Source organism: Accipiter gentilis, chromosome 7, assembly GCF_929443795.1.
Source record: "Accipiter gentilis chromosome 7, bAccGen1.1, whole genome shotgun sequence".
NCBI classification, from domain to species: Eukaryota; Metazoa; Chordata; class Aves; order Accipitriformes; family Accipitridae; genus Astur; species Astur gentilis.
In genome coordinates this window covers 11,513,886-11,538,628 of record NC_064886.1, presented here as the reverse complement: position 1 = coordinate 11,538,628, position 24,743 = coordinate 11,513,886, and the positions used below count along the sequence as shown (strand labels likewise).

The 24,743-nt window shown below is 66.1% G+C and overlaps 3 protein-coding genes across 3 annotated transcripts in view; all 3 read right to left on the bottom strand.

Annotated features, from left to right (window-relative positions):
* GATAD2B (GATA zinc finger domain containing 2B) overlaps positions 1–1,010 on the bottom strand; it is a 43,930-nt gene extending 42,920 nt beyond the window's left edge. Inside the window, exon 1 of the mRNA XM_049806928.1 lies at positions 897–1,010. The gene's annotated coding sequence lies outside the window, so the exon portion shown is untranslated. The remainder of the gene's footprint in view (positions 1–896) is intronic.
* An 863-nt stretch (positions 1,011–1,873) lies between these two features.
* Positions 1,874–11,253, bottom strand: DENND4B (DENN domain containing 4B). Its single transcript, XM_049805198.1, has 27 exons — positions 11,176–11,253; positions 8,993–9,303; positions 8,662–8,914; positions 8,499–8,568; positions 8,170–8,339; positions 7,852–8,093; positions 7,695–7,761; positions 7,544–7,602; positions 7,288–7,432; positions 7,019–7,194; positions 6,795–6,895; positions 6,498–6,713; positions 6,267–6,412; positions 6,049–6,188; positions 5,843–5,966; positions 5,505–5,711; positions 5,288–5,416; positions 5,034–5,190; positions 4,387–4,973; positions 4,189–4,311; positions 3,926–4,101; positions 3,400–3,523; positions 3,067–3,300; positions 2,881–2,986; positions 2,611–2,776; positions 2,469–2,533; positions 1,874–2,364 (listed from the first exon to the last, which is right to left on the bottom strand). The coding sequence occupies exons 2-27, from the start codon at positions 9,289–9,291 to the stop codon at positions 2,219–2,221; spliced, it is 4,428 nt and encodes a 1,475-aa protein (XP_049661155.1). The 5' UTR covers positions 9,292–9,303; positions 11,176–11,253; the 3' UTR covers positions 1,874–2,218.
* A 448-nt stretch (positions 11,254–11,701) lies between these two features.
* Positions 11,702–24,538, bottom strand: CRTC2 (CREB regulated transcription coactivator 2). The gene is made up of 14 exons (XM_049805199.1): positions 24,343–24,538; positions 20,301–20,402; positions 19,840–19,956; positions 19,551–19,612; positions 17,691–17,759; positions 16,010–16,113; positions 15,740–15,769; positions 15,415–15,494; positions 15,168–15,217; positions 14,759–15,003; positions 13,712–14,160; positions 12,933–13,229; positions 12,654–12,828; positions 11,702–12,546 (listed from the first exon to the last, which is right to left on the bottom strand). Exons 1-14 carry the CDS (start codon positions 24,520–24,522, stop codon positions 12,338–12,340), a joined length of 2,169 nt encoding a protein of 722 aa, XP_049661156.1. The 5' UTR covers positions 24,523–24,538; the 3' UTR covers positions 11,702–12,337.
* Between the last annotated feature and the right edge of the window lie 205 nt (positions 24,539–24,743).

Sequence of the window (24,743 nt, the reverse complement as noted above, 5' to 3'; positions counted from 1 at the left end):
GCTGCTCCCACCCCACTCTGTCGCCTGTGGTTAGAGGGAGACGGCCGCCCCCTCCCTGCTCTCCCTTGCCCCAGGGACCTCCCCCACGCACACCAGGCCTAGAGCCAGGCAGCGCCCGCACCCCGCTTCCCCACCGCCCCCGGCCCAGACAGCCCCACCCCGGCCCAGACGGTCCCCAGCCGGGCAGAGACCGGTGTTCCCCCCGCAGCCCGGGCGGAAGAGCCAACACCCCGTTTTTACCACGGGGTATCCCCGCCCCCAGCCCTCCTCGCCCATCCCCGAGGGCTGGGCTACCCCTGCCAGCCCCCCCAAACCCTGGGCTCCGTATCCCCCCCCCAAACCCTGGGCCCCTGAGTGTGTCGTCGTCCCCCCCCCGAGCTCTGCACCGTTCTAGCGCCAGCCCCAGAAGCCCGGGGCTCTGGTCCCCAAAACCGCACGGCCCTGACCTCCCCCTCAAATCTCTGAGCTCTGCCCCCCCCAAAACCCCTCTGCTCCCCGAAATCCTTCTCCGCCCCCCCAAAACCCCACGGCTCTGACCTCCTCCTCAAATCTCTGAGCTCTGTCCCCCCCAAACTCCCTCTGCTCTGACCCCTCCCTTCAAATCTGAGCTCTGCCCCCACAAAGGCACACACCCCCCACCACCACCACCCCCTGCTCTCCCAAATCCCTACCCTCTGCTCCCCCCACCTCCCCCGGGCTCTGCCTCCTACCAGCAGAACCCCCCCAAGCCCCAACGAACGCTGCTCCCCAAACACAGACACCCTCCCCTCCCCTTCCTCGGCCCCCGAGCTCGGCCCCCCCCAAACTCCCGGGCCTTGCCCGCCGCCCCCCCCGGCACCCCTCCCTCCCCCCCCCTCAACCGCCGGCCCCGGCCCCCCCGCTCCCGCAGCCCTCACCTGGCTCGGGGGACGCCGCCCTGGGGGCCGGGGGCGCCGGTGGGTGCCCTGGGGCCGGGCCGGGCGGGCGGAGCAGACGCGGCGCCGCAGCCACCCGCAGCCGCTGAGCGCAGCCGGCACCACCACAAACAATACCGCTGATTGGGCAGCGGCCCCGCCGCTTTCGCCCCGCCTGCCGACCCTAGACGCGACGCCTATTGGTACGGCGCGACGACGGACGCGACGTCCCATCAATCGAATCCGACGGCCTCCTCACCGGGCTCACCACCCGCTTCTTACTGGCGGGCGGTCGCTAAGATTGGCGCGCCGCTCCACCAATAGAAAACCGCCGAGCTTCCCCGCGGGGCGCCTTTAATGGGTCCCCGAGCCTGGACATCCGGGTACCGCCGGCCGCGCGCCGTGTCGGCGGGCAAAAACCGTGTAGTTCGGCCCCCCCCCCCCCCCGCTTTTCTCCCTCCCTCCCTCCCCCCCCCCTCCTCCGCCCGCGGGGGAATTTCGGCCCAAAGCGGCCGCCGTAGCCGCCCTGCGCCCGGCCCACGTGGCGCCCGCTACGGGGCTGCACGTGGCCCTACGCGACGCCGGGAGGGGGGGCGGGGCGCGGAGCGGGCCCCGGTACCGGGCAGGGTCGCGCATGGGGGGTGTGGGTGTGTGTCCCGCCCCGGGCTCGCCGGTAGCGGGCCCCAATGCCGAGGCTTCACCCCAGCCCTCAGGCCTCTGCCAGGCCCCAAGATGGCTGCCGTGGCCGCAGGCCAACGCTCTGGCACCTCTTCTCCCCCCCCACCCCCCCCGATGGCGCAACCCTCCCGGGGGCGGGGTTGGGGTGTCCCTTTCCCCAGCCCCCCACCCTACCCCGGGGAGGGGGGGTCTTGCTCCCCCTTGATGCCCCCCAAGAAGGCACCTGGGGAGGCAGCAGGGAAAATACCGCAGCGGCTTTTATTTACAGACCCCCTGGGCGGGGGGGGGGGCTCCTATTGCACAGTGCGGGGGGGGGAAGGAGGGGGAGGCGGCCCCCAACCCCCCCCCATGACCTCACAAGCCCCCCAGGTGCGGGGTGGTGAGTTGGGGGGGGGGGGGGCGATGCACAGAGCCTCCCCGCAACTGTCCCAGCTGCCCACCCAGCTGCCAGCACAAGCGAGGAGGAGGCGCTGGGAGGGCGGGGATAAATAAATAAAAATATATTAACACTGACATATAAAACACTTTGTGAGCCAGGGACTGTGGTGGGGGCTCCCCCCCAACCTGGGGAGCGGAGGGGCTGGCCTGGGTCACCCCCACACACACACTGCTCTGTCCCAGTGGAGGGAGGGCCAGGGGGGCCACCCCTAGCACTCAAGGGTGGCCCCGAAGCTCTTGCGGCAGTCAATGGCTTTGGAGCTGGGGGGCTGCGCCCGCCGTCGCCGCAGCTCCTCCTTGCCCAGGCTCCCCGCCAGCTTGTTGTAGGCCGACTTGTACTTCTTGTCAAAGGCAGCTGCAAGGCGAGGGGGGACACACACAGACACACACACCGGCCATCAGCGGTGCTGGGGGGGGGCCACCCAGTCCCCCTGAAGCCGCTCCCTGACCCCCCAGTACCGATGTCCATGTGGTCCCTGCCCAGCGCCGCCAGCGTGAGGAAGAGGATTTCCCGGTAGATGCTCCTAGGGAGGCAGAGCAGTGAGGCGCGGGGGGGCCAGCCCGGTGCCAACGAGGCTGGGGGTGGGGGTCGCAGCCCTACCTCTGCAGGTGCCAGGGGCCACCGGGGGCTGCCAGTGTCTCAAGGAAGAGGGCGATGGCCTTGTGCACCTCACTCAGCCCCACGTGGCTCAGCACAGCCTCCAGAAAGGCCAGCGAGAAGGGGTGGCCGTGGGCCCGCCAGGACCTCAGCCGGGTAGGGACATTACCTGGGGGGGGGGACCACACACGACAGGAACACAGGAACAGAGCGGAGGGGTCAGCGCCGCCCCACCGCTGCGGTTCCCCCCCTCCCCACCACCCCATGACTCACTGTGAAGCCGCCAGAGGACGTAAAGCGGGGGGCAACTGTCGGGCTCAGGGGCCAGGACGTCCCAGAGCAGCCGCACACGCACGGGGGGGAAGTCAGGGGGCTGCGCCTGTGGGACAGGGAGGTGGGCACCATGCTGGCATCCCCTCCAACCCCTAAAACCCCTCTCCATAGCCCCCCCAGCCTTACCTGTGGGGCCGAGGCGACGTGCTGGGAGCCCAGGAGCAGGCGGGGGAGGTTGCTGGGCAGCCCCAGGCGTTGGAAATACCAGACAAGGTTCCAGTAGATGATGGGGTGGCTGTCCACCAGCTCCGGTTGCGCCAGGAACTCGCCACCTTCATTCTCCACCAAACTTTCCAGCTCTTTCCGCAGCACCAGTGGGCTCAGGTAGGCAAAAGCCACTCGTTCTGACCGCCGCGGCACCTGTGGGGGGGGGGGGGGGGGACACATACACGCCACTGGGACACCCGGACTCCCTGTTGCGGGGATGGTTGTCTCCCCTCTCCGCGGCCAGCACTATACCACTGTGTCCAGGCAGCCGTTGCAGAGCTCCAGCTCGGCCTCGTCCAGGGCCAGGCAGCGGCGCCGGTCACTGAGCACCGGTCCCTGTGCAGTGGGAGGAGGGAGGGAGCCGTCCTCGGCAGCACTGCGCAGCAAAGAGGCAGAGGAGGGGGGAGTTATGGAAATGGGGAGGGGGGTGCACCAGGGAGGATGTGGGACATTTCCCCGGACAATGGGGCAAAAATGGTGGACAGCAAAGAGGGGGTTTGGGGACACTGGGGACACGGCGGACGCTAAGGCAGATGCGGGACATTGGGGTTTTCTCCCAGAGGGTGGAAGGTTGGGGAACAGCAGCGGGCAGCAAAGAGGGACACTGGGGACACCAGAATATGTGGGACATAAAGGCTTTCCCCCAGAGGACAGAAGGACAGGAGACACTGGTGGGCAGCAAAGAAGAGTGCTGGGGAGGACGGGGGACATTAGGGTTTCCCCTGGAGGACAGGGGACATGGGGTTGCGCAGGGGCCCACCAGTCCGGGGGGGCCCACCTGGGGGGCAGCTGGAAGTCCTGGATCTCGATGCTGAGGAAGGGGACGAAGGATCGACCGCAGAAGGGGCAGGTGGTGTTGAGGTTGGAGTCATCAGAGGTCCATCCAGCCATCACCTCCTCGTCATACACCAGCGCGCTGCAGCCCTGGCACCGCGAGCAGCTGGACAGCAGGACCTGGACAGCAGCGGCGGCAGCACCGTCAGACCCTGCAGTGAAAGTGGGGGGGGGGGGGCCATAATAGGATAGGACCCACCAACTCACCTCCACAGCAGGCGGCTCCTGCCCAGTTGCCCCATCGGCCAGTGGCTCAGAGGACTTGGGAACGCCAGCACTGCCCACCGACGTGTCCGACAGGTCCAACTCGCTGCCCAGCGAGACAGAGCTCTGGGGGTACACGTGCCATCAGCGAGGACAGACAGACAGACGGACAGTCACAGTCCCTGGGGAGAAGCCAGGTACCTCGGAGGCGGTGGATTCGGGGCGCTCCCGTGGGCGCAGCAGGTTCTCAGCGGGGCTCCGGCGCGGCAGGGCCTCCCCATCCCGCTGCTCAGAGCCCCGGCGTGGGCAGGCGGCTTCGGCAGTGTCGCGGGGGCCAACAGGGAGCTCGGTGCTGGCACCCGGCCGGAGCAGGGGCCGCTTGCCGGGGGACAGCAGCTGCTGCAGCTTGGCAGCCAGCCCCCGCCGTGGCGTGCCCCCCGCCAGCCCCCCACTGCTCACCGGCCCCTCATCCACCCGGTCACTCTCGTCCGTGGCGAAGCTGACGTCCGACAGGCTCCCGTCGGCCGAGCCAGGGGGACCCCACAGCCGGGGCGGCAGTGGGTCCAGGGCTGCAGGAAGAGGTGGGGGCCGGGTAGTCGGGGGTTCCTCCAGCCCCCCCCGGCCCCCTTCACCGTGGGTGCCACCGGGGAAGCTGAGGCTGCCACTCTTCACCAGCCGGGGGGCTAGGGGGGTATCCCGCAGGCTGCGCCCGGCCCAGGTGGTCTGCCGCTGCAGGGTAGGACGGGGTGCCGGGGGGGCTCGGCCACCTGTGGGAGGGAATAAGGGGGCTATCAGCGGGGTGACAGCAGCTCCCCCTGGCCATCCCCTCCCACTCCATCCCCACCTACCTGGGGGGGCGGCAGCAGCAGCAGCGGCAGCAGCCTGGCGTTCCCGCTGGCGCAGAGGCTGCCGAAACTGGGCGGCCCCCAGCACCACGTTGCGGAGCTTGGCCCAGCGCAGGCGCCCGCCCTGCGTGCCCGCCGGCCATTTGCTCTCCAGCACCGCCTGCAAGTGGGACCGGGGGGATGGAAACGAAACAGTCAGTTGCCGGTGGGGACCCTCCTCGCCCCCCTCCACGTGTGTGTCCCCCGAAGCCCATCACCTTGTTGTAGTAGCCGTAGGTGATGGTGTTGGGCACGATGCCTGCACGCTTCATCTCCAGCAGCACCCGCACCGACAGCACCGGCTCCCCATACTGCCCACAGAGCTGCATCAGGATGCGGTAGCAGACCTGGGTGGGGGCAACCACAGGCAATCAGGGCTGGCCGGGGGTCCCTCCCCACCCCCTGCAAGCCTGCCTTGCCCCAAATGCCGCCTACCTCGTCCGGCAGCACCACCTTCTGAGTCTCCATCTTGCGCAGGACCTCGTAGGCTAGCTGGAGTGCCCGCAGCTTGGCGGGGGCAGCACGGACGTGGGTGGGCAGGTAGAGGAACCAGAGCCCATAGCAGTGCCCCAGCAGGCACTTGGCCCACATGTCAGGCACCGAGGAGTACTTCTGGGCCACGCGCTGGGCCACCTTCATCTCCTGGGGATGAGGGGAGGAAGAGGAGGGAGCTGGGGGAGGTAGGCAGGCAGGCAGCATCCTGCACCCCCTTGCCATGCTGTCCCCTCCCTGCTGAGGCCTGGCCAACTCGTTACACCATTGGCCCTGCTCACCTGCTTTGTCCTGCGTGGGGCCGGGCTGCTGGGGGCACTGCTCCTGGCCTGGCACAGTTGGGCCACCAGTGGGTCCCGGGGGGGCTCCAGGAGCTCGGGGCGCAGGGTGGGGAACCCATCATAGCTAGAGGGCGGGGGGGAGCAGAAGCTAAGTTGGGGGGACTCAGGGGGCGGCAGGGCTGGGGGGAATAAGGGGGGGTTCTCACCGGTACCGCGCAGGCAGCTCGGCACCGTCGGGACCTGCCGGCTGCTCGGGGGGGGTGATGAAGACGGTGTGCTCGCCCCCCCGCGGGTCGTCCAGCTCCATGAGGGGTGTGTCCTCTGGCTTCTCCAGCTCCGCCTGCACCTGGGGAGGGGGCGCAGGGTGTCACTGGGATGGGGGAACGGGGACACAGGGACATGGTGCTGAGCCAGCGGGACCCACCTTATCCACGCAGGTGTCGAAAAACTCGAGGCAGGGGTCTCGGTCGCTGGCGAAGGAGCAGTCCTCGATGAACTGGGTGAAGAGCTGGGTGCGCAGCAGCTGCCCATAAAACCGGTGGTACGCCCGCTCCCGGGACTTGAGGAACCCTAAGGGGACAGGATTGGGGGGGGGGGGGGGTTAAATCCAGCCAACACCCCCACCCCACCCTGCCTTTCCCTGCCGCCCACCCACCCTGCAGAGCGAAGAGGCTGCCGGCGTCGCGGCCAGCTGGGGCGGGCGCTGGGGCGATGGGGCGCAGGAAGGAGCGGTAACCCCGCAGGGCGCAGGCCATGAAGCGCAGGAAAGCTGCCCGTGCCTCCAGTTCCAGCTGTGCCCGACGTCCCCGCGCCGCCTCCGCATCGCTCAGCAGCAACTCCAGGGACACCTCCTCTCCCGGCCCACTGTACACTGTGAGAACAAAGGGGGGGGAAATTAGGTGGGGGAGGGGCACAGGCAGCTGTGGGGTCCCCTCCAGACTCCCCCACTCACTCTCATCCAGCTGCTGGGAGAGGCTGTGCAGCGAGGCCAGCAGCACCTTGCAGGGTCGGCGGGGCAGAGAGCGGGGGGACAGCAGCTTGCGTTCCTCACTCCTGGTGGGGGGGGCGGGACAAGAGGGACGATGGGAGGGCAGCCAGTGGATCCCTGGCATCCCTCCAGGCAGCAGCCAGCTGCTGAAGCCCACCCCCCCCGGCCAAGAATTGGGGGCCACTCACTGGAAGATGGTATTGGTGTCCAGGTCGACGAAGATGACATCCCTGGGGGGCTCGTAGAGGTCGAAGTAGCTGGAGTGGATGCCTACAATGAAGGGCACGGGGGCACACAGCACGTCAGCCAGCGCCAGCGGGCACAGCGGGATGTAGGGGCACTGCCAGCGCAGGGGGAAGATCATCTGGGGACAGGACAAGGGCGGTCAGCGCCGCGGGCCGGGGTTCCCCAGCACCGCGGCGTGTCCCCCCCGCAATGTCCCCTCCCCAGCACTCACCGCCACCAGGGCTTCGCCCACGCTCGTCAGGACGTCAGGGCGCAGGGAATGGATGAGTAGCTTCTGCTCAGTCAGCACGGCCACCAGCAGTGCCACTGCGTTGTCGGGGCCCAGGTTCTGCAGCAGCGTCAGGAAGCTGGCGCCGCTGCGGGGGGGGGGACGTCATTCAGCCGCCCCACATCCCCCTCCCATGCGCACGCGTGTGTGTGTGTGCACGCGCGCCTGTGTGTCCCCAGTGCCTTGCAGCCATCCCTACCTGAGCGGCAGCGGGGATGACACAGGCCGGCACAGCAGCAGGTTATCATACGGGGACATCTGGGGGGACATGGGGACATGGTTGGGCTGGGGGAAGCCAGCATGCGGAAGGGAACAGCGGGACAGACACACACACACAGATGGTGACTCACCTGGACCAGGATGCGTGGCCGCTGCGGGGATGGGAAGGGGACGTTGTGCATGAAGTGCGAGATGTGCCTGCAGGCAGAGGGGCCCATCAGTGGGGGGAGACGATGGGAGCCACCCCCTTGTGTCCCCCCTCCAAACCTCCCCCTGCCCAGCGCTCACGTCTCGAGGGGCAGCACATGGGGCCCCGAGATGGAGTAGCGGTAGATAAACATGAGGAACTTGCGGAAGACATCGAAGAAAGGCCAGTGGGACAGGACACAGATGCTCTTGCGGGTCTGCAGCGAGCGGCCAGCCACGGGCCGTCGGTCCACCACGCTCAGCAGCCCCAGGCGCAGGCTCTGCTTCTCAGACAGCCGCTCCCGGGGAAACGCCTCGTGGAACTGGATGGCCGCCCCATACACCTGTGTGGGACGGACAGTCAAGGTGAGACCCCCCCTCCCCGCCGTCTCTCCCCGCAGCCCAAGCCCCCCATCCTGCCTTATCGCCCGAGGCGCCAGTCAGCACGAAGGTGGAGAAGACGGGTAGTGGATACTTGGTGTCGGCCGGCCAGCTCTCAATGGTGGCCCCCATGGGCAGGCAGAAGACGGGCACTGATTCAGGCAGGGGGAAGGACTCGCTGTCCTGCTCGGGATAACGTCCCAGCAGCCCTGAACAGACAGACAGACAGAAGGATGAGCCTCACCTTATCAACTCCCCCATCCAGCTGAGGTGGGGGAGGGAGGGAGCAGCTGGGTGGGCGCCCAGCAGCCTGTCAACCCACTGCAGGTTGACACCCACCCCACCTTGATTGCCACGGGAGACCCTACCGGCTTCGTAGACCAGTGTGTTGGCCTTGGCCATAGCAATCTTGTAGCACAGGAACAGGGCAGGGCCCCACTGCAAGGAGGGAAGCAGAGAAGGGGGTTAGCACGGGCTGGATGGTGGCGGGGGCATCCCAGCAGCGGCAAGAGGGGGAACCCTGGCACCCACCATGCTGGTGTTGAGGTTCTTATCCACCCGGCAGAAGGTGTGGGGAGTGCTCTCGCCCTTGCTGGGCATGACGAGGCAGATGTCAGTGATCCCCAGTGTGTTGTGGCCGTGGGGCTCAGCCGCCCGCCGGTACGTCAGGAAGGTGCGTTGGTGTCCTGGCCCCCCTGAATTGAGGTTGGCTGAGCGGCTGTAGGGTGTCGTGTCCAGGATCTTATAGCCTGGCTTTGAACGGTCCTTGCCCTCGTAGTGCACCCTGGATGGAGAGGAGGGGTGAGGGGGACCCCCGGGGAGCTCATTGCCCTCCCCCACAGCCCCAGTCCCGAGAACTCACCCCAGCTCGATGAGGGGGGGCTTGTCTCGTCCCCGCTTGTAGCATATGAACATCTGGGGGTTGTTGAGCAGCCCAGCGTTGAGGTCGACAGGGTGGCCTGAGGTGGTGGTCTCGATGCAGGTAAAGCCATGGGGCACCTCCTCGCCCTGCGAGCGGATGATGACGGCCACGTCGGTGATGGGCTCGCTGGGGCGGGCTGGGCGGTGCTGCTGGCTTTCCTCCTCCAGCGGCCGTGAGGTGTCCGTCAGTCCGGCCACCACAAAGTAGTCCACCAGTTGCGGGGGCTTCTCGTCCGACATGGCTCACGGCATCTGGTGGAGGGACACAGTGGGATGGGTGACACCCCAACCCTACCCCACAGCCCACCCGGACCGGCTGTCCCCGGGGCACAGGGAAAGCTCCTTTATCGCAGCAGACTGGCAGTGTGGGGTGCCCCACAGCTGAGCCGGCAGCCGTGGGGCATGGCAGAGCTGACGGAGCAAAAGCACTTGGGACGGGAAGGGAGGAGGCTTCCGGTCATGCCGTGAAGCACAGGGCAATGTGATGGGGACCCCCACAGCTCGGGGCAGGGAGGGTCAGCACCCCACCCTGACCACAGCGGCTGTGGAAGGATACCCTTCAAGCAGCACCTCTGAGACAGGACCCCCACCCTGTGCCGTGGCCCCCTGGCTTGGTGGCTGCACCTCTGGCCTGCAGCCAGCCCCTCTCCCCCCTTGCATGCCCTTTCCCCATTCCCAGCACCCCCAGCTTTGCCTGGGTGTCGCAGGAGGGGTCTGTGGAGGCCACCGGAGAGCTGCGCGGGGCTGGGTAGAAAGGGGAAGGAAGTGGGCAACAAGGCAGCGAACACCCATGTCACACCCCTGCAGCCATCACCCCCCTCTGCAGGGCACCAGAGTGCAACACCAGCTCTGCCCCAGCCACACTGGGGTGGCAAACCGGTCGCAACCCCAAACACGGGGACCCCAAGCAGGGACACTGCACTGGCCCCACAACCCCAGGAGGAAACCCCCTCAGCCAGTGGAGTCGTGCCCCACTGGGGCCGTGCCAGCATCCCCTGTGCCGGCAGAGGCAGGGACATGGCAGCAGCTGGAGGCTGTCCCCATCCCCCAGCTGGTGACCTCGGGACCCCCAGCCCCACGGGCAGTCACCCAGGATATTTTTAGCCCAGTGCCACGTGACAACTGCCAAGCTGCCGAGACACAGCCCCGGCTCAAGATTTAGCTTCCTGCCACCCGCCTCGCATGGGGAGAAAGTGGCGGGGGGGGGGGTCCTGCACAGCCAGCCTGTGCCCCCCCCCCCCAACAACCCCCACCTCTCTCATGGGTCCTCCCGACCAGGCCCCTGCAGTGGGGCACCCCACTGAGAGCCAGCACGACATGGCAGGGTCCTGAATGATCAGTCCCCTGACCTGCCCTCATGTCCCCATGGACCTCCCAGGGACCCCCAGCATGGGCAGCCCCACCGAGGGGTCCTGTGGCAGAGGCAGCGCTTTGCCCCCAGCTGCAGTGGGAACAGGAACTGGCCCCACCGTGAGGCTGCCAAAGAGGAAGCGACGACTGCAGGGGCGGGGGGGACGGACGGACGACCCCCCCCCCCGTGCCCCAGCTCCATCCCTAGGGCAGGATGTGGCCGCTGGCTGTGGGGCGAGCCTGCCCCATGGCAGTGCCCCAAAGGCAGGGGAGCACCGGGGGTCCCCAGGCAGCAGCACGTCCCCAGTAGCCCCTACCCCACAGTGCCTGGGGACCCTGACCCACTGCATACCCTCTACCCCGCGGCTCCCTGCACCCCATGGGGCCGGCAAGGCTGCAGCACACCCCGCAGCACCCCCCCCATCACGGTCCCATCTCGGGCTGGAAACCCTGGGGTGGAAATGGGGGCGTCAGCAAACGTCAGCCTGGCCACAGAGCCATCCTCCCACCCGGTCCTCTGCACCCTATACACACGGCCGGCCCCACAGACCCTACAGCCGGCCCTATACACCGCACACCCGGCCCTACTGTCCCCCCCAGCCGGCCCTATGCACTTCAGAGCCGGCCCTATACACCCTGTATACCCGCCCGGCCCCACAGGCCCGACACACGGCCCCACAAGCCCTATAGCCGGCCCTACAGGCCCTACAGCCGGCCAGGCGCCCCCTGGCCCCGGCCGGCCCCGACCCGCCCCCCGGCCGCCCCCGCCGGTACCTGCGGGCCGGGCCGGGCCGGGCCGGGCCGCGCCGCTGGGCTCCGCCGGGGCTACCGCGCGCCCGCCCGGCCCCGCCGCCGCCCACAGCGGCCCCTGGCGGCCGGGAGGACTCTCTGCACCCGCCGTGACCCCCGCCCCCCCAGCACCCCTAGAACAGCCAGGACCCCCCAAGGACCCCCCCTAGCACCCCCAAGAACTTCAAGGAAACCCCCAAGCTCCCTACGGCCACCATGTCATCTCCTGCCAGCACCCCCAGGAACAGCAGGGACCCCATTGCCCTCCCAGTAAGGGACCCCAGACCTAAGGGTCTGGCAGGGCAGGGAGAGCTGGAGCAGCGGAACCCCCACTGTGCCCCCCACCCCCACCCCGGGGAGCCTTGGGGGTTCCCCCCAACCACACCGAGGTGTGTGCATGTGTCCCTCCCCCATGAAATCAGCCACACGCCATCACAGAGCGCACCCCCCCCCCCCCCATGAAATTAGCCACACGCCATCACAGGGGGCATTTAATTAACATATAATATATTTTAAAAAATAATAATAATAATAAATCACTCTGGTTCCCTCCCGGGCATGGGGGGGAACGCGGGTCCTGGGGCCCCAGGTCCCCCCGCCCGTGGACAGGGCCCCTGCGCTCCCCCAGGGGTTGGGGGGGGGTTGCAGGGGCAAAGTTACAAGTGCTTTCTACACGTCCCGTGGGGTCCCCGGTGGCTGAGTAAAGTGGCGGGGGGCTGGGGGTACATACGGGGTGCAGCTGAGGAGGGGAGCAGGATTTCTCCTTAAACATGATGATTAGCCAGAAAAAAATAAAATAAAAACAGAAGCAGCCCCCCTACACACCCACACACCCCCAGGGGTCTCTACCTATGGGGTTATGTACAGCTGCCTCCCTGGGGGGATGGGAGCCCTCTCCCCACCGGGGTTTGGGGGGGGGGGGGGGGGGGGGGGAGGCAGAGAGCGCCTGGCTCACATCCCCCCCCACCCCCTTCCCACTGGCTCCGGCATCCCCTGGCCCCATTCTCCGGGGAGGGAGCCGGCGATGGCCCCACCGTTTTACCGGAAGAAAAAGTGAAAAAGGGGAGAGAGGAGGAGAGAAACTGGGGAGGGGTGCGGGGGGGGGGGGGGCAGAGGCAGGGGAGTTGCTGGCAGAGCCCCCAGCCCCTCACTGGAGGCGGTCAGTGCGGAAGGAATCCTCCACGGCCGGGTCGGTGAGCAGAGCGTAAGGGTCGCTCAGCATGTTCAGTCCATCCAGGGTGAGGGGTTCGATTTTCAGATCCTCCTCCAGACCCAATGCCGTCGCATCCACTTCAAAGCCGGGGACGCCAGCCAACGCCGTCGCGATCTCTTTGGAGATGCCAGGGGGAGAATCCCCTATGGGGAGGGGGAAAGGGGCAGGGGGTGGAAACAGCATTCAGCATTCCCCCTGTGATGTCCTGCTCCCTGTGGAAGGGGGGCTGGGGTGCCCCCCACCCACCCACCTGTGAGGATGATGTTGGGGATGGGGCCGTGGCGGCTGCAGTTGCTCAGGTTTTGCCGGTTGAGGACGTGGGGGTCGTAGGCACCCTCGGTTGGGGGGTAGCTCAGGGTCCCCAGCTCCTCAGGAAAGCCGCTGCTATTGCTGGTAGGGCTTTCCCCCATCCCGAACTGCTCGAACTGCAGGGAGAGGTGGGTTACAGGGACGAATATCCCTGCTGTGCCATGTCTGTGCCCCCCCAGCCCACTGTCCCCCCACCATCCCCCGTCCCGGGAGCACTCACGCTGCCCAGGCCAAAGTCGCTCAGGGGCTGTCCCAGCTGCTGCTGCTGCTGCTGCAGAGAGGCGTTAGGCTGGTACTGGGGGGCATACGGACGCTGTGTGGCCCCGCTCGGCGGCACCGGTGGCACCGCGGGCCGTGCCGGCGGGGCGGGGGGCAGTGCTGGCTGCGGGGGGGACTGCATGGGCTGGTGCAGGGCCTTCTGGCTCGGCTGGGACTGCAGGAGCAGGCCGGACTGGCTGTAGGAGTATGGCGGGAGCCGCTGATCGGCCGGCAGCTTGCTGGTGTCCAGGGGTACCCCCTGCGGATAGAGCGGAGGCGGGGGGGGTGTCAGCCTGCACCCATGCCAGCGCCCACCAGGATACGGCCCCTCTGCAGGGTGCCCTGGTGCCCCCATCTCCGCCAACCCCTGGTGCATCCCCCAGCACCGGCAGCAGGTTGGGGAGACCACGGCAATCCGGGAGACCCCAAATTTCAGCCCCACCGGTGCCAAAACCTGGCACCCAGCACCCACCACCGGCTGGGGTCCCCACTCCGGAGCGGGAAACCGGGGTGGGGGAGCCCTGGCTGGGATGTGCTGCATACCCCTCCTCCCTGTCCCGTTACCAGGGAACTCCCTCCCAGCAGGGAGGGGTCCACGGGCTGGGCTGGGGTGGGGGGTAAGGGGCTTCCCTGGCATATGACTGAGATGAGGATGGAAACGAGACAAGAGAGAAGTTGAGGGAGGAGACGGAGGCGAGCGCACGGCGCAGGCACCGGTGCGGGCGATGGGACCATGCATACCTGGGTGATGGAGGACAATGTGGGTGACATTGTTGGTGAGAACTGTTTGGGGTGCTGCCTTCTGGAGTCTCCACCCATTGGGAGGGTGAGGGGGCTGAGCGGGACCCGTCGGCGGGGCGAGGTGTTTATGGACGCCTGCACCATGGGGGTGTAGGAAGAGCCGCTCAAGCCGGAGGGCAAGCTGGGGTTGCTGGGGGAAGACTGCATGGGCTGGCTGCGGGGGGACGTGGGGAGAGAGGGATTGCTGAGCGAGGAGGAGAGGGAGGAGGGCAGGGACTGGTTGGAGAGCGAGGAAGGGATGGAGGAACTGCTTTGGGAGGATTGGAGCGAGGGGTTGCTGAGGGAGGACTGGAGCGAGGGGCTTCGCAGGGAGGCCTGGAGGTTGGGATTGCTAAGCGAGGACTGCAGGGACGGGTTACTCAGGGAGCTCTGCATAGGTGAGGTAAGTCCTGTGGGGACAAAAAAGAAGAGACACCACCGTTACCCACGGAATTGCCCCACGCCCCAGGTTCTCCTCCCCGGGCTGGGCCAGGCTGGGGCTCCCCGTCTGCCCCGGGTGGGATGGAAGGTGACGGAGGCGACCAAAACGATGGAGACAGAGACAGAAACACACACACCCCAGGAACGGGACTGGCGGCAGCACAGGATGCTCCGGCTTGGCAAGCGGAAGGCACCAGGGCAGGAGTGGGGTGGGCGGTGGGCTCCCCACAGGGACCGCCAGCCCATACCCCTGCAGGACCTCCTGATGCTGTCAGACCCTGCAGCTCTCCCCACCCCGCTCCCAGGCTGTGGTGCCTCCATCCCAGTCTGTGATCACCTGGAGAGGCCAATCTCTGCCACAGCCAGCTCCAGGATGCCAGCTGGGGGTTTCCCCATCTCCCCCAGCCCCACCGAACACTCGCCGCAGGCAGCTCCCTGCCACAGGGGCCTCTCTCTCGGCTCCCCATGCTGGCCCCGTGCATCTTGGTGGCTGGTCCAACCACCCTGGCACATAAGCCCCAGCGTCCCCCTGCCTGCCGGCAGCAGCAGGATGGGGTCAGCCCTCACCTGGCGAGTCGTAGCCCGTCCCCAGTCCCATGCTGCCGCTGATGCCCAGGTGCGTCATGGTGTTGGCCAGGTTGCTGGTGCTGTTGCCCCCACTCAGGCTGGGGTAGGCGGTCTCGTCCGGGTCAAGGGGCGTGGGCAGCGGGGAGGGGAAGTGCAGGTTGGTGAGGTCAGGAAGGGAGCCGCCCGTGTTGAGGGCTGAGGGGATGAGGGGGACATTGGCAGGCTGATCTGGGGATGGAAATATGCTGGGGGAAAGAGAAAGACACGCTCAGTGTGGGAACGCCGCTGCCTTCTCCAGCATCCCCCTCCCCAGCAGCCTGCCCCCCCACCTCAGCTCCAGCCCCTTTTCCACAGCTGCCTGTGGGCTCGGGCTGCCCAACCATGCCCCCTAACGCAGCCCAGGACTTACTGGATCCCAGGGACTTCACAGGAGCGTGGACGGGCCGAGGACGATGAGAGCTACAAAATCAAAGAGGAGGAGTGAAGTGAGGCCAGGATGCTGAACGTGTGCTCCCCCGACCCTGGGCCAGCCATGGTTTGAGGGCCGGAAGGAGGCAGAGCCACCCTGATGTCGCAATGCCCCGTGGGCAGGAAGCAGGCAGCTTGGGCAGGGGAACGGAGGGGTGACTTCCTCACGGTCCTTCCTCTGCACCCACCTTCTTGGTGTCCCAGGGCTTCAGCGAATGCTTGTTGTCGTCAAAGCTCTCTTCGATGGGAGGCACTTGGAAAAGAAACACTGGCGAGGGGGGGAGCAGAGGGTCAATGCAGGGAGAGCGGCACAGTCCACCCACGTCCACCCCAGGGGCACCGATCATTCATGAGTGGGGCATTACAGACCCACCCACCACAGAGGGGTCCCTGGCCACTGGTCCCCCGCATCCCACCCGCTGCCCTGACTCTTTGCAGACTGCAAGGAGGGGACAGGAACAGGGGTCCGTGCTGGGCTCGGTGCCATGCTAGTGGGCGTGGGCAGGTGCTCACCTTTACTGTCCGCGTCCCCGTCCAGAAAACCTGCAAGAGAGCAGACGACCGTTAGCAGCAGCACATGGGGACACGGCGGACATTGGCCAGCACCGCAGAGCAAAGTGGGGGGCTCCTGCATGACCCCGCTGTGGAGGGACAGGGCTCCATGCACTCCCCCCCAAGAGTCCTCGAGGGGTGGAAGGGGCCCAGGCGTTCCAAGGCAGCTGGGTGGAGGTGGGGAGCGGTGGGGTGCTACTGGGGAAAGTGGGGTGTGGTGGGAACACTCACCACTCCGGCGGCTGGGCGGCGCGGCGCCCTGAGAGGTGCCCAGGTACGCGTCCTGGGGGTTGGGGTTCATCACGCTCGTGTGAAGCGCTGAGTCAGAATTTGTTCTAATTGGAAAAGGAAAGGTGATTGTCAGGTGGGCCTGGGCTCGGCCCTCGCCGCCCACCCCATTTACAGCCTGCTACTGTGACAGCCCCCCATGGTCAGCCCTGGGATGGTGGGCGAGATTGGGGCAGGGTGATAGGCAAAAAAGGGGAAGAGCAGGGGGAGGAAGGGAAGGAGAGCATGGGGTGTGGGGGGTTTGCTGCAGGAACAACTGTCTCCTTCAAAGCCCTCTGTGTCCGATGCTCACTGTGCCCGGGGCAAGCCCTGGAGCCTGATGCCAAGGGGTTCTGCCAGCCCTGCCCTCTCCTCCCCAAGTGATGCTCTAGTGAGGTCCCTTGCCCGGCACTTCAAGCAAGACATGCTAGGGCTTGCTCTGACCCCGTCTCCTCCAAGGGATGGCTCTGCCACCACAGCAAAGGCCCAGGAGCCCTTGCCAGTCCTGGCACGGGGCAAGATGGGCTCCTTCAGGGACCTTTTGTTTCCCCTTGGGGCCCTGGAGGGGCTGGGGGCAGAGGACCCAGGGATATTACACCCATTGTGTTCCCAATTAGTTGGTCTGAAGCAGATGAGCGTGGGGAGGGGCTGGGAAAAGGCTGCTCAAGCTAATGACGCGTCCTGGGACCGCACAAGGGGGATATTGTTCAGCTGCGATGCAGCTGGGAGGCAGGAAGCTCCCCCCCCGCCGCCGCCCATGGGACACAGCCCCCTCCTGTGCGGGGCCCAGGCAGGGAGTGATGGGCGCCCGCCCGCCCGCCCGCCGCACGACCAGGGCCCCGCTGCTGGCACTGAGCCCCGGGAGGTGCCGGCACCACTTCCCGCACGGCCCAAGGGAGACTGAGTGGGAGCTGCCGCAAGCACCCCCACACTGGGCATCCCAGTGGCATCAGCAATGTGCCTGCTCCGAGCCCTGGCTTGCCCTGCCGAGACCCCACTGTGTCCCAGCCCAGGGAAGGGGACAACCCTAAAGCCACCCTGGCCCCTGTGGGGCAAAGCCACAGTTCTCCAGGGCTGGCAGGGGCAGCTCCTCCCTGTACCCAAGGCCACCGGTGGCTGCAGGCTCGAACCTCACAGGGAACCCACTGCTCTGTCACCTCACTGGGCTCCTGAGAGGTGGTCCAATCCCCCGGGGCTGCGCTGGCTCCCACTCCTCGTGCTGTGCCAGGGTGAAACCAAGCAGCCGTGGCAGCAGGCAGAGCCAGGTCCTTAGCCCAGCATCCAGCACTGAGCCAGGGCAGCCCTCGGGAACACCCTGCTCTGCATTCAGGAGCCCTGTGGCCCCAAAAGCAGCTCCTCAGGGAGCTCAGTGTGGCTGTGGGACCACACAGCCTGCAGAGGCACGAGGGCTGCACCAAGCCCAGGGTGTGCAGAGCCACCTCCACCCTGGGGGTCCCCAGGGCCATGTCCACCCCAGGGGTCCTCCCATTCAGCAGCCAGGGCAGCGTGGAGACCCCTTCCCTCCTCCTGGGGGCCTGGAGTTGCTACAACCAGGGCCTTGCCCACCCTGGGGGTCCCAGGGAAGGGCTGGAGCTTGGCTTCAAGACAGGGAGAGAGAGAAGATGGAATCAAAAAAATCATTCACCTGTTGAGAGCCGACGGCAGCCTAAACAAATGTCCTTTCTCCATAGGAAAGTTACCCCAGGGCATGGTCCTTTGTAAGGAGAAACAGCAGGGTTACTTGAGGGGGCAAGGGAGGGGGGCGCAGGGTGGCACTGCCCCATGGGAGGGAGGGTTGGCAGTGGGGAGGCTCAGGGCAGCAGGAAGAGGCAGACAGCTCGCTGCCTGCAGGCTGCCTTGAGCGGACAAGCTGGGGTATCTCCACTGACACCGGGGGACACCCCTCAGCACCAAGTCGGGACTGATTCGTGACATCCTTACCCTATTCCCTGCCTTAGCCCTCTGCCCACAGCCCAGACACGACGGCGATGGACAGCTCGGCCTTGGGGACTGAAAAACACAGCCGCCGGGCCAGTCCGTGCAGACCGCGGCCAAGAGTCAATGCCGTGACAGCTGAGGTGTGCTAGGGAAACGCTGAAGGGTTTCTGGGGCAATGCCAGAGGGTTGTCTATGCCCCAGGGCAGGGGGACCACAGGCCAGAGATCACCCTCCCCTCCAGCAGCGCCTGGGGAAGCATCACAGAGCAAAAGCCAAGTGAAGGCAGGTGTTTGGAAGAAGGATGAAAGTCCTCTCTGAGCCTGGGGCGAGGAATTTGCAGCAAGATTCAAAGTGAGATGCTCCTGGGGATGGCTCCCCAGAGCCCAAGGTCCTGTGGGGAGGGCAGCTGTGCTTGCTGCGAGTGACAGGGAGGATTTGATACAACCTCTCCTTTCAGGGAAAAAAGCCAAGGCTTTGCCCCAGGAGGTCAGGGAGGATGGCAGAGAGGGCACCCGACGGCTGGGCTTGGACAGGGCAAGATGGGGAAAGATGTGCTGGGGGACGAGGTCTCGGCCCTCATACTCTGGACTGACTGGCACCAAGGTTCATTGCCGGGGACAGAGGGCAAGACACAACATGACCCTCCAGCAGAGCCCCAGCGTCATGCGGCACAACCCAGGTCTGCCACCCAGCACCTGCCACCACCGGTGTCACCACCAGGCTGGGGAGAAGGGGCACACGCAGCCCCTCAGACTCCCAGCACGCCGAGATGGCAGCCACCCTGCGCCAGGCACCGAGGCACAGACACAGCAGGAGCATCGGCAGCAAGCCTCCCTGGGAGAATGGTCCTCAGGCCAGGGAAGGAGAGGTCTGCTGAGCACAGCACTTCAGAGCAGGGGCAGCCTCAAAAATAAAGCCCAGGAGCCCTGAGCAACCTCTAAAAGGGCTGAGCTGAGCCCGAGCAGCTCCTGCGCGGAGCCACAGCTCACCAGGACCTCCGTGGGATGGAGCCGATGATCAAGGCATGCTCAGGCTTGGCCAGTCAGCCCCGTCCTCGCCTGCCCACAGGGCCAAGGGCCGGAGCACACAGGGACTCAGCCACCCGGTGATTCACCTCAGGCACGATCCCTCTTCCCACTGCCATGGCAGATAGATGCTACCCTGCACGCCAGAGCTGGCTCTTTTGGGCACAATTAAATTGTTCCTCCTCAAAAATCCCCCCTCTGCAGGACAATGCGGGCAGCACCCAAAATCAGAGAGGTGGGAGACCTCCCAGCCCCACTCCCGGCATCTCAATGTTTCTCTCTGTGCCCCCCCCAAGGTCTGGTTTCTCCCCCGCAGACTGGTAAGCGAAGCTGTGTAAATCCTCCCAGGAAGGCTGCCCGTTGCAAGGGACTCTCTCACGCTGGGCTCCTGGCCAGCCTGCCTGTTTCCAAACCTCTGGGTGCTCTTTAACACAGAGTGAGCCCTGGGCTCCAGCAACCCCACAGACACGGGGAGGCAGCAGGCTGGAAACCAGCACCCCAGAAAACAAGTGCTGGGAGCCAAGAAAACGTGGGGTCTTTACCTCCTCCAGCTGGGCTCGGGTGGAGGCGACAGGTAGGTCGGTCCGTAGGGAGAGCTGTCGATGTGAGAGGCACGTTAAGGGCCAAACGGAGAGCAAGGGGCTGAGCAGCCAGCGTGCAGGCACCTAACACAGCCCCGCAGACAGGCCAGGGCAGCACGCATCGCAAATGCTCACTAATTCCAAAGAGATGAGCACCAGGAGGCACTGAGATCGCGGCAGGAACCCCAGCGGTAGGAGAAAAGGCTGCCTACCCCTCTGATGGGGCAGGAGGGAATGGGATAAAGGATATCTGTCGGACATATCGGCGAAGGGGGGACATCATCCGGCGCGGGTCCCGCTGCACTCGCTCCACCAGGCCGTGGTGCCGGGTGCTGCGTGTGGAGTCCAGCGGCGAGTGCAAAGGGCCCTGCAGGGAGGAGACACCGGGGTGAGCCCACCACCCGTCTGCAAGGGAAGGGGTCTCGGGATCAGCCCCTCTCGACTGCCCCATCGCTGGCAGCGCTACTGGGGGGACAGAGCTGGGGCCAGACAAAGGGATTAGAGGAGAACATCCCCTCGTCCACATCTGTCCTCAACAGCAGCCCGTGCCACAGCTCTTCACCCTCCTCCCTGACACCCACCCTAAGTCCTGACACAGATCCTGATCCCCCTCCCCAAGGCACCGAGAGCAGCAGCCGCTGTGCCATGGGGGGCAGCCCCCCCAGACCCTCACCAGGGCAACCCTCGGCCAGCGGAGCAGGTGCTGCTCACCTGGAAGTCGGAGACGCCGCTGCCGATCTGGTTGACGTTGGGCAGGGAGCCGCTGTAGTAGGGTCCCCGGCTGTGCGCCAACCTCAGCTTCTGTGCCTGCAGCTGGGCCAGGGGTTGGGGGAGGCAGGTCAGGGGGCGCCAGCAGGCACCCCAGGGTCTGGGGCTCCTCCGAATTGCCACATTACACCCGAGACATCCCCATCCCCATGGGTCATCCCCATGCTCTCCCTCCTGCAGCTGAGCCCCAAGCTTGCCCCACAGACAGTATCAAGCCCCCCAGCGTCCCATGGGGGGAGGCAGCCCCCAAGCAAGGCTCATCTGACCCAGCCGCCCTCAGGAACTGCGCAGAAGTGAGGCGGGAGGGCTCGAGGTGCACCGTATCTCTCTGCTTCAAAGCCACCGAGTGCGGAGAAGGCCCTGCAAGGGACTTTCCTCCCTCCATGGGTGCTCCGGTGCAGGAAGGATGCTAAGCCCCCGCTGGGTTTAGCAGCCCAGAGTGGGGAAAACCACGTCTCTCCCACAGGCTGCAGCACACACATCCCCAGAGCATAGGCTGAGCCCAGCCCTGCTCCCCCTGCAAACAGCCAAAGCCCCTGTGCCCACCCAAGAGGGCTCTGGGCTCCCCAGCCACCGGCGTTCAGTGGGTCAGCCCGTCCCCTTTAATCCAGAGTGCTGGGTTTTCCAGCAGGCACCTCATCCGCACTAAAGACAGTCAGCCAGTCCCGCAGCCCAAAAACTGGGGGAGATCCCAGCCTGGGTCTGGGACTCCGGCAGGGTGAGCAGGAAGGGCTGCCTGCTCGGCACCACACAGCAGCCTGCCGGCTCCCAGCACTGCTCAAGGCCAAGGGAAGGAGTCACGGCAAACCGCAGGCAGGAGATAACCGGGTCTGGGCACTCGCCCCCCGCACTCGTCAGCAGAGGAAAGCCCCATGGCAGAGGAGAGCTGGGGTCCTGGGGCAGCATCAGAACCGAGCTGGCCCCAAAAAACCCCTCCTGCCCCAGCCCCGCAGGCGGGAGCCTGCCCACAGCCGACCCAGGCAGGGGTTTGACCCGCCATGAGCAGCACAGACTTCCTCCTCCCAACAGCAGCAGGGAATTGCTCTGCTGCCTGCATCCCGGGAAAGGGCACGGCCCCCATCATCCCCTCCAGCACAAGGTAATGTCCTATTCCCCCACTCTCCGGAATCCCACCAGGAAAGGAGGGTTTCCCGTATCCCAATCCACAGAGCCAAGGCCAAGCATATATGAAACCACCTTCTCTTTGGACCCAGGGAGTCCCTGAGCAGCCCAACACACCGGCCAGCACCAGTGCTTGTCAGTCCTGGACAAACCCCAGGGAAAGAAGAGATGAAGAACAAAAAGCAGCTCGGAAATGGGCTGCAGCCGGGAAACCTGCGACAGCAAATTCCCAAGCTTAAGACCAGCAAAATCCAGATCCAGGGGAAAAAAAAGAAAAACAACCAAAAAAAAGGGAGATTTAGTCAACAGCTGGCTGCGCTGGAACTGCAGGATTAGTGCGAGGAGTTGCACTGGGGCTTAAGGTCTTGGGATCCTGCTCTGTTCTCTGAGCCAGGGTCCCTGCGGGAGCCGGCAGAGCCAGACGAGGCCGAAATCCGGCAGCAGCTTGCAAGCAGCCAGAAAAAACTCCAGGAAACACAAAGCAAAGCTTGAGGGGCTTGCTACACCCCTGCAGCAGGAGCGGTGCTCCCCAGAGCTGGGCAGCAGCCCCTCAGCTGCCTCTCCCCCAGCCAGGAGCCATGAAACGGAGATGTCCGTGTGGGGCACAAGCTGCCGACGTGACAGCCACTGCCAGCTCCTTGCCTGCAGCCCTGTGGGCAACAACGGAGAGGACCCACAGGGCCAGAACCCTCCTTGGGACCAGCTCCTGTCCCAGGCCATGCTGCTCTGTGCCTCTTTGGGGCTGCCGGTCCCACATACAGGTAATGAACTCCCGAACTCCCGGAGGAAGTGTCCCAGGGCAGGGATTAGCAGGGAGGACAGTCCTGCCGCCTCTCCCCCCCAGCTTTGCTGCACATTAACCAGCTGTTTACTGTGCAAACACAGTGCGGGAAGCTCCAGCCCACTCCCAAACTCACTGGCGATGCGCTGGTCACAGATCCTGCCAGCCATCCTGGCGAAAGAGACAAAACCTCTGCAGAGATGTCCCTACTCAGGAGCCCTGCCTGCCCGCCGGGGACAGAGCTGCTGTCGGCTCAGTGGGGAGAGCCACACATCGCTCCCTTGGGGTCAGTGGGACCCTGTCCCCATCACCCTCCCGGTGATAGCCTCAGCTTCGTGGATGTCTGGTCACCACTGCCTCACCAGACCCACGGTGCCAGTGGGGCTCTCCAACCCAAACACCCTCTTTTTTAAAGGTCTGACGGATTTTGCTCCCTTCTTCTCCCAGTCCCGCCGACCCCAAGTGCAGGGTGACACAGGAGCCTCCCCGTCAGTGGGTCCCTGCCACCTGGAAGAGCTTCTCCATGTCTCCAGCTCCCTCAACTCTGCACTTGTCTCCTCTCACTCATCCATCTCCTATCTGCGCTGGGAAGGAAGGCACTGGCTGCCGGACCCGGCGGCTGCCGGCGTAGCGACCTGCGGCACTGCAGAGCCCCATCATCAGGGTTGGCACAACCTGCCTCTCTGGGAGCTGAAATCTGGCCAAACCCTGATCTTGGCAAACAGCCGTGGGATCCCCGCCGACTCCTCAGGGCCAGCGCAGAACGAAATGCAAATGGGAGCCGACCGTCTCCTCTTGACAGCTTCCCCTACCCGGGAAACCATGGTCCTGGAAACATGCCATGGCGTTCCTGGCCTCCCCGCTCTGCTGTCATCCCCCCAGCATCCCAGAGCAGCCCTCCTGCCACCGAGGTCCCTCTGAGAAGTCCTCAGCCCATGGGAGACAACAACTCCCCTTCCCCAGAAGCTGCCGAGCAGGGCGCTTTTGCCGGCTCAGATCTGGCACACTCATCCGTGCTCCCAACGCTGCATTTTCTCAGGCTCCAGCCAAGCTAAATTTAAGCATCTCCAGGGGTGAAGCATCCACCATTTCCCGCAGGAGCCAGCCACATTGGCGGGAAGGACCAACCCAACCTTCCTGAGGGTCCCTGGTGCTCAGGGACAGATGCCCTGAGTGCCTGGGCTGGTGGAGGATCACCCAGCAGAGATGACGCAGGGCTGCAACACAGGAGGAACCCATCCCAGAGCTGTGGACACAGGGATCCCCTCCTCGCCCCCGCAGCAAGAGCTGGCGAGACTCCTGGCAAACCCTCAGGTGCCGTAGGCAGTGAGTCGCTTTTTCCACCCGGTCACCGGGATGTGCGCTCAGAAGCATAGGAGGCACACACAGCGCACACCAGGACCCACGCACGGTGGCCACGAGCTGGAGCGAGCCACGTGCAAACCCTTGCCGAGAAACCCGCAGCCGAAAAAATAAATCAAAATAAACTCACGGGAAGGAGAAGTGGGGTGCAGGCGGGCACCCGGAGAAGGAGCATTTCTCGGGGGGGGGGGGGGGGGCCTACCCGGCCCCTCCGCACCCCTCAGTACCCCAAATGCAGACCCATCCCCAAGCCTCCAGGTGATGCCCCACTCAGTCCCATCTCCTCTGCATCCCAAACCCCTCCCCCCGCCCCTTTGGGCACCCACCTAAGCCCCCCCACTACCTCTGTGCCTCCTGATCCCCCACCCGCTCTGCACCCCCAGCGAAGCCCCTGGCCCCCCGCTACCGCAGGAGAACTCCCCCTCCTTTTTGCACCCCCGAACGCCCCCTCCCACCCCCGAACCCCGAGGCTCTCGCACCCCCACAGCCCCCGGCCCCCTCTACCCCCCCCCCCACCTCCCCAGGCCTTCAGTCAGCCTCCGGCGCCCTCACAGCCCACAACCCCCATGTCTCCCCGGACCCTCCCGACCCCCCTGGCCTCCCACAGCCCCCGACGCCCACCCCAGCTCTCGGTCCCCCTTACAGCCCCTGGTCCCGTCCCCCCCCTGCCCCGGGCCTGTCGCGCATCCGGCGGGGGGAGGCCGCGGCGGCGCTGCTCACCCGGGTGGAGCAGATCTCCATCATCACCTCCTCGAAGGCCGCCGTCTCCTCCGCCTGCCGCTGCTTCTGCAGGGCGATCTTCTCGCTGAACTTCCGCGGGTTGGAAGCACCGGCACCGGCCGAGGAACCCGCACCGGGCCCAGCCCCGGCCCCGGCCCCCGCGCCCGCCGCCGCCGCCATCTTCCCTGCTCGGGCAGCTCCGGCCGCCGCCGCCGCCGCCGCCGCCGCGCGGGGCAGGCTGGGACGGGGAGTCCGCGGGCCGAGGGCCGCCACTGGGCCACGGCAGTCTGGGGACTACAATTCCCAGCAGCCCCCGCGGCGCAGCCGCAGAGACCGCCGGGAAATGGAGTCCTCGGCCTGGCCTTCCCCCACGGGGGAGGGGGCGCCCCCGCGGTGCGCGG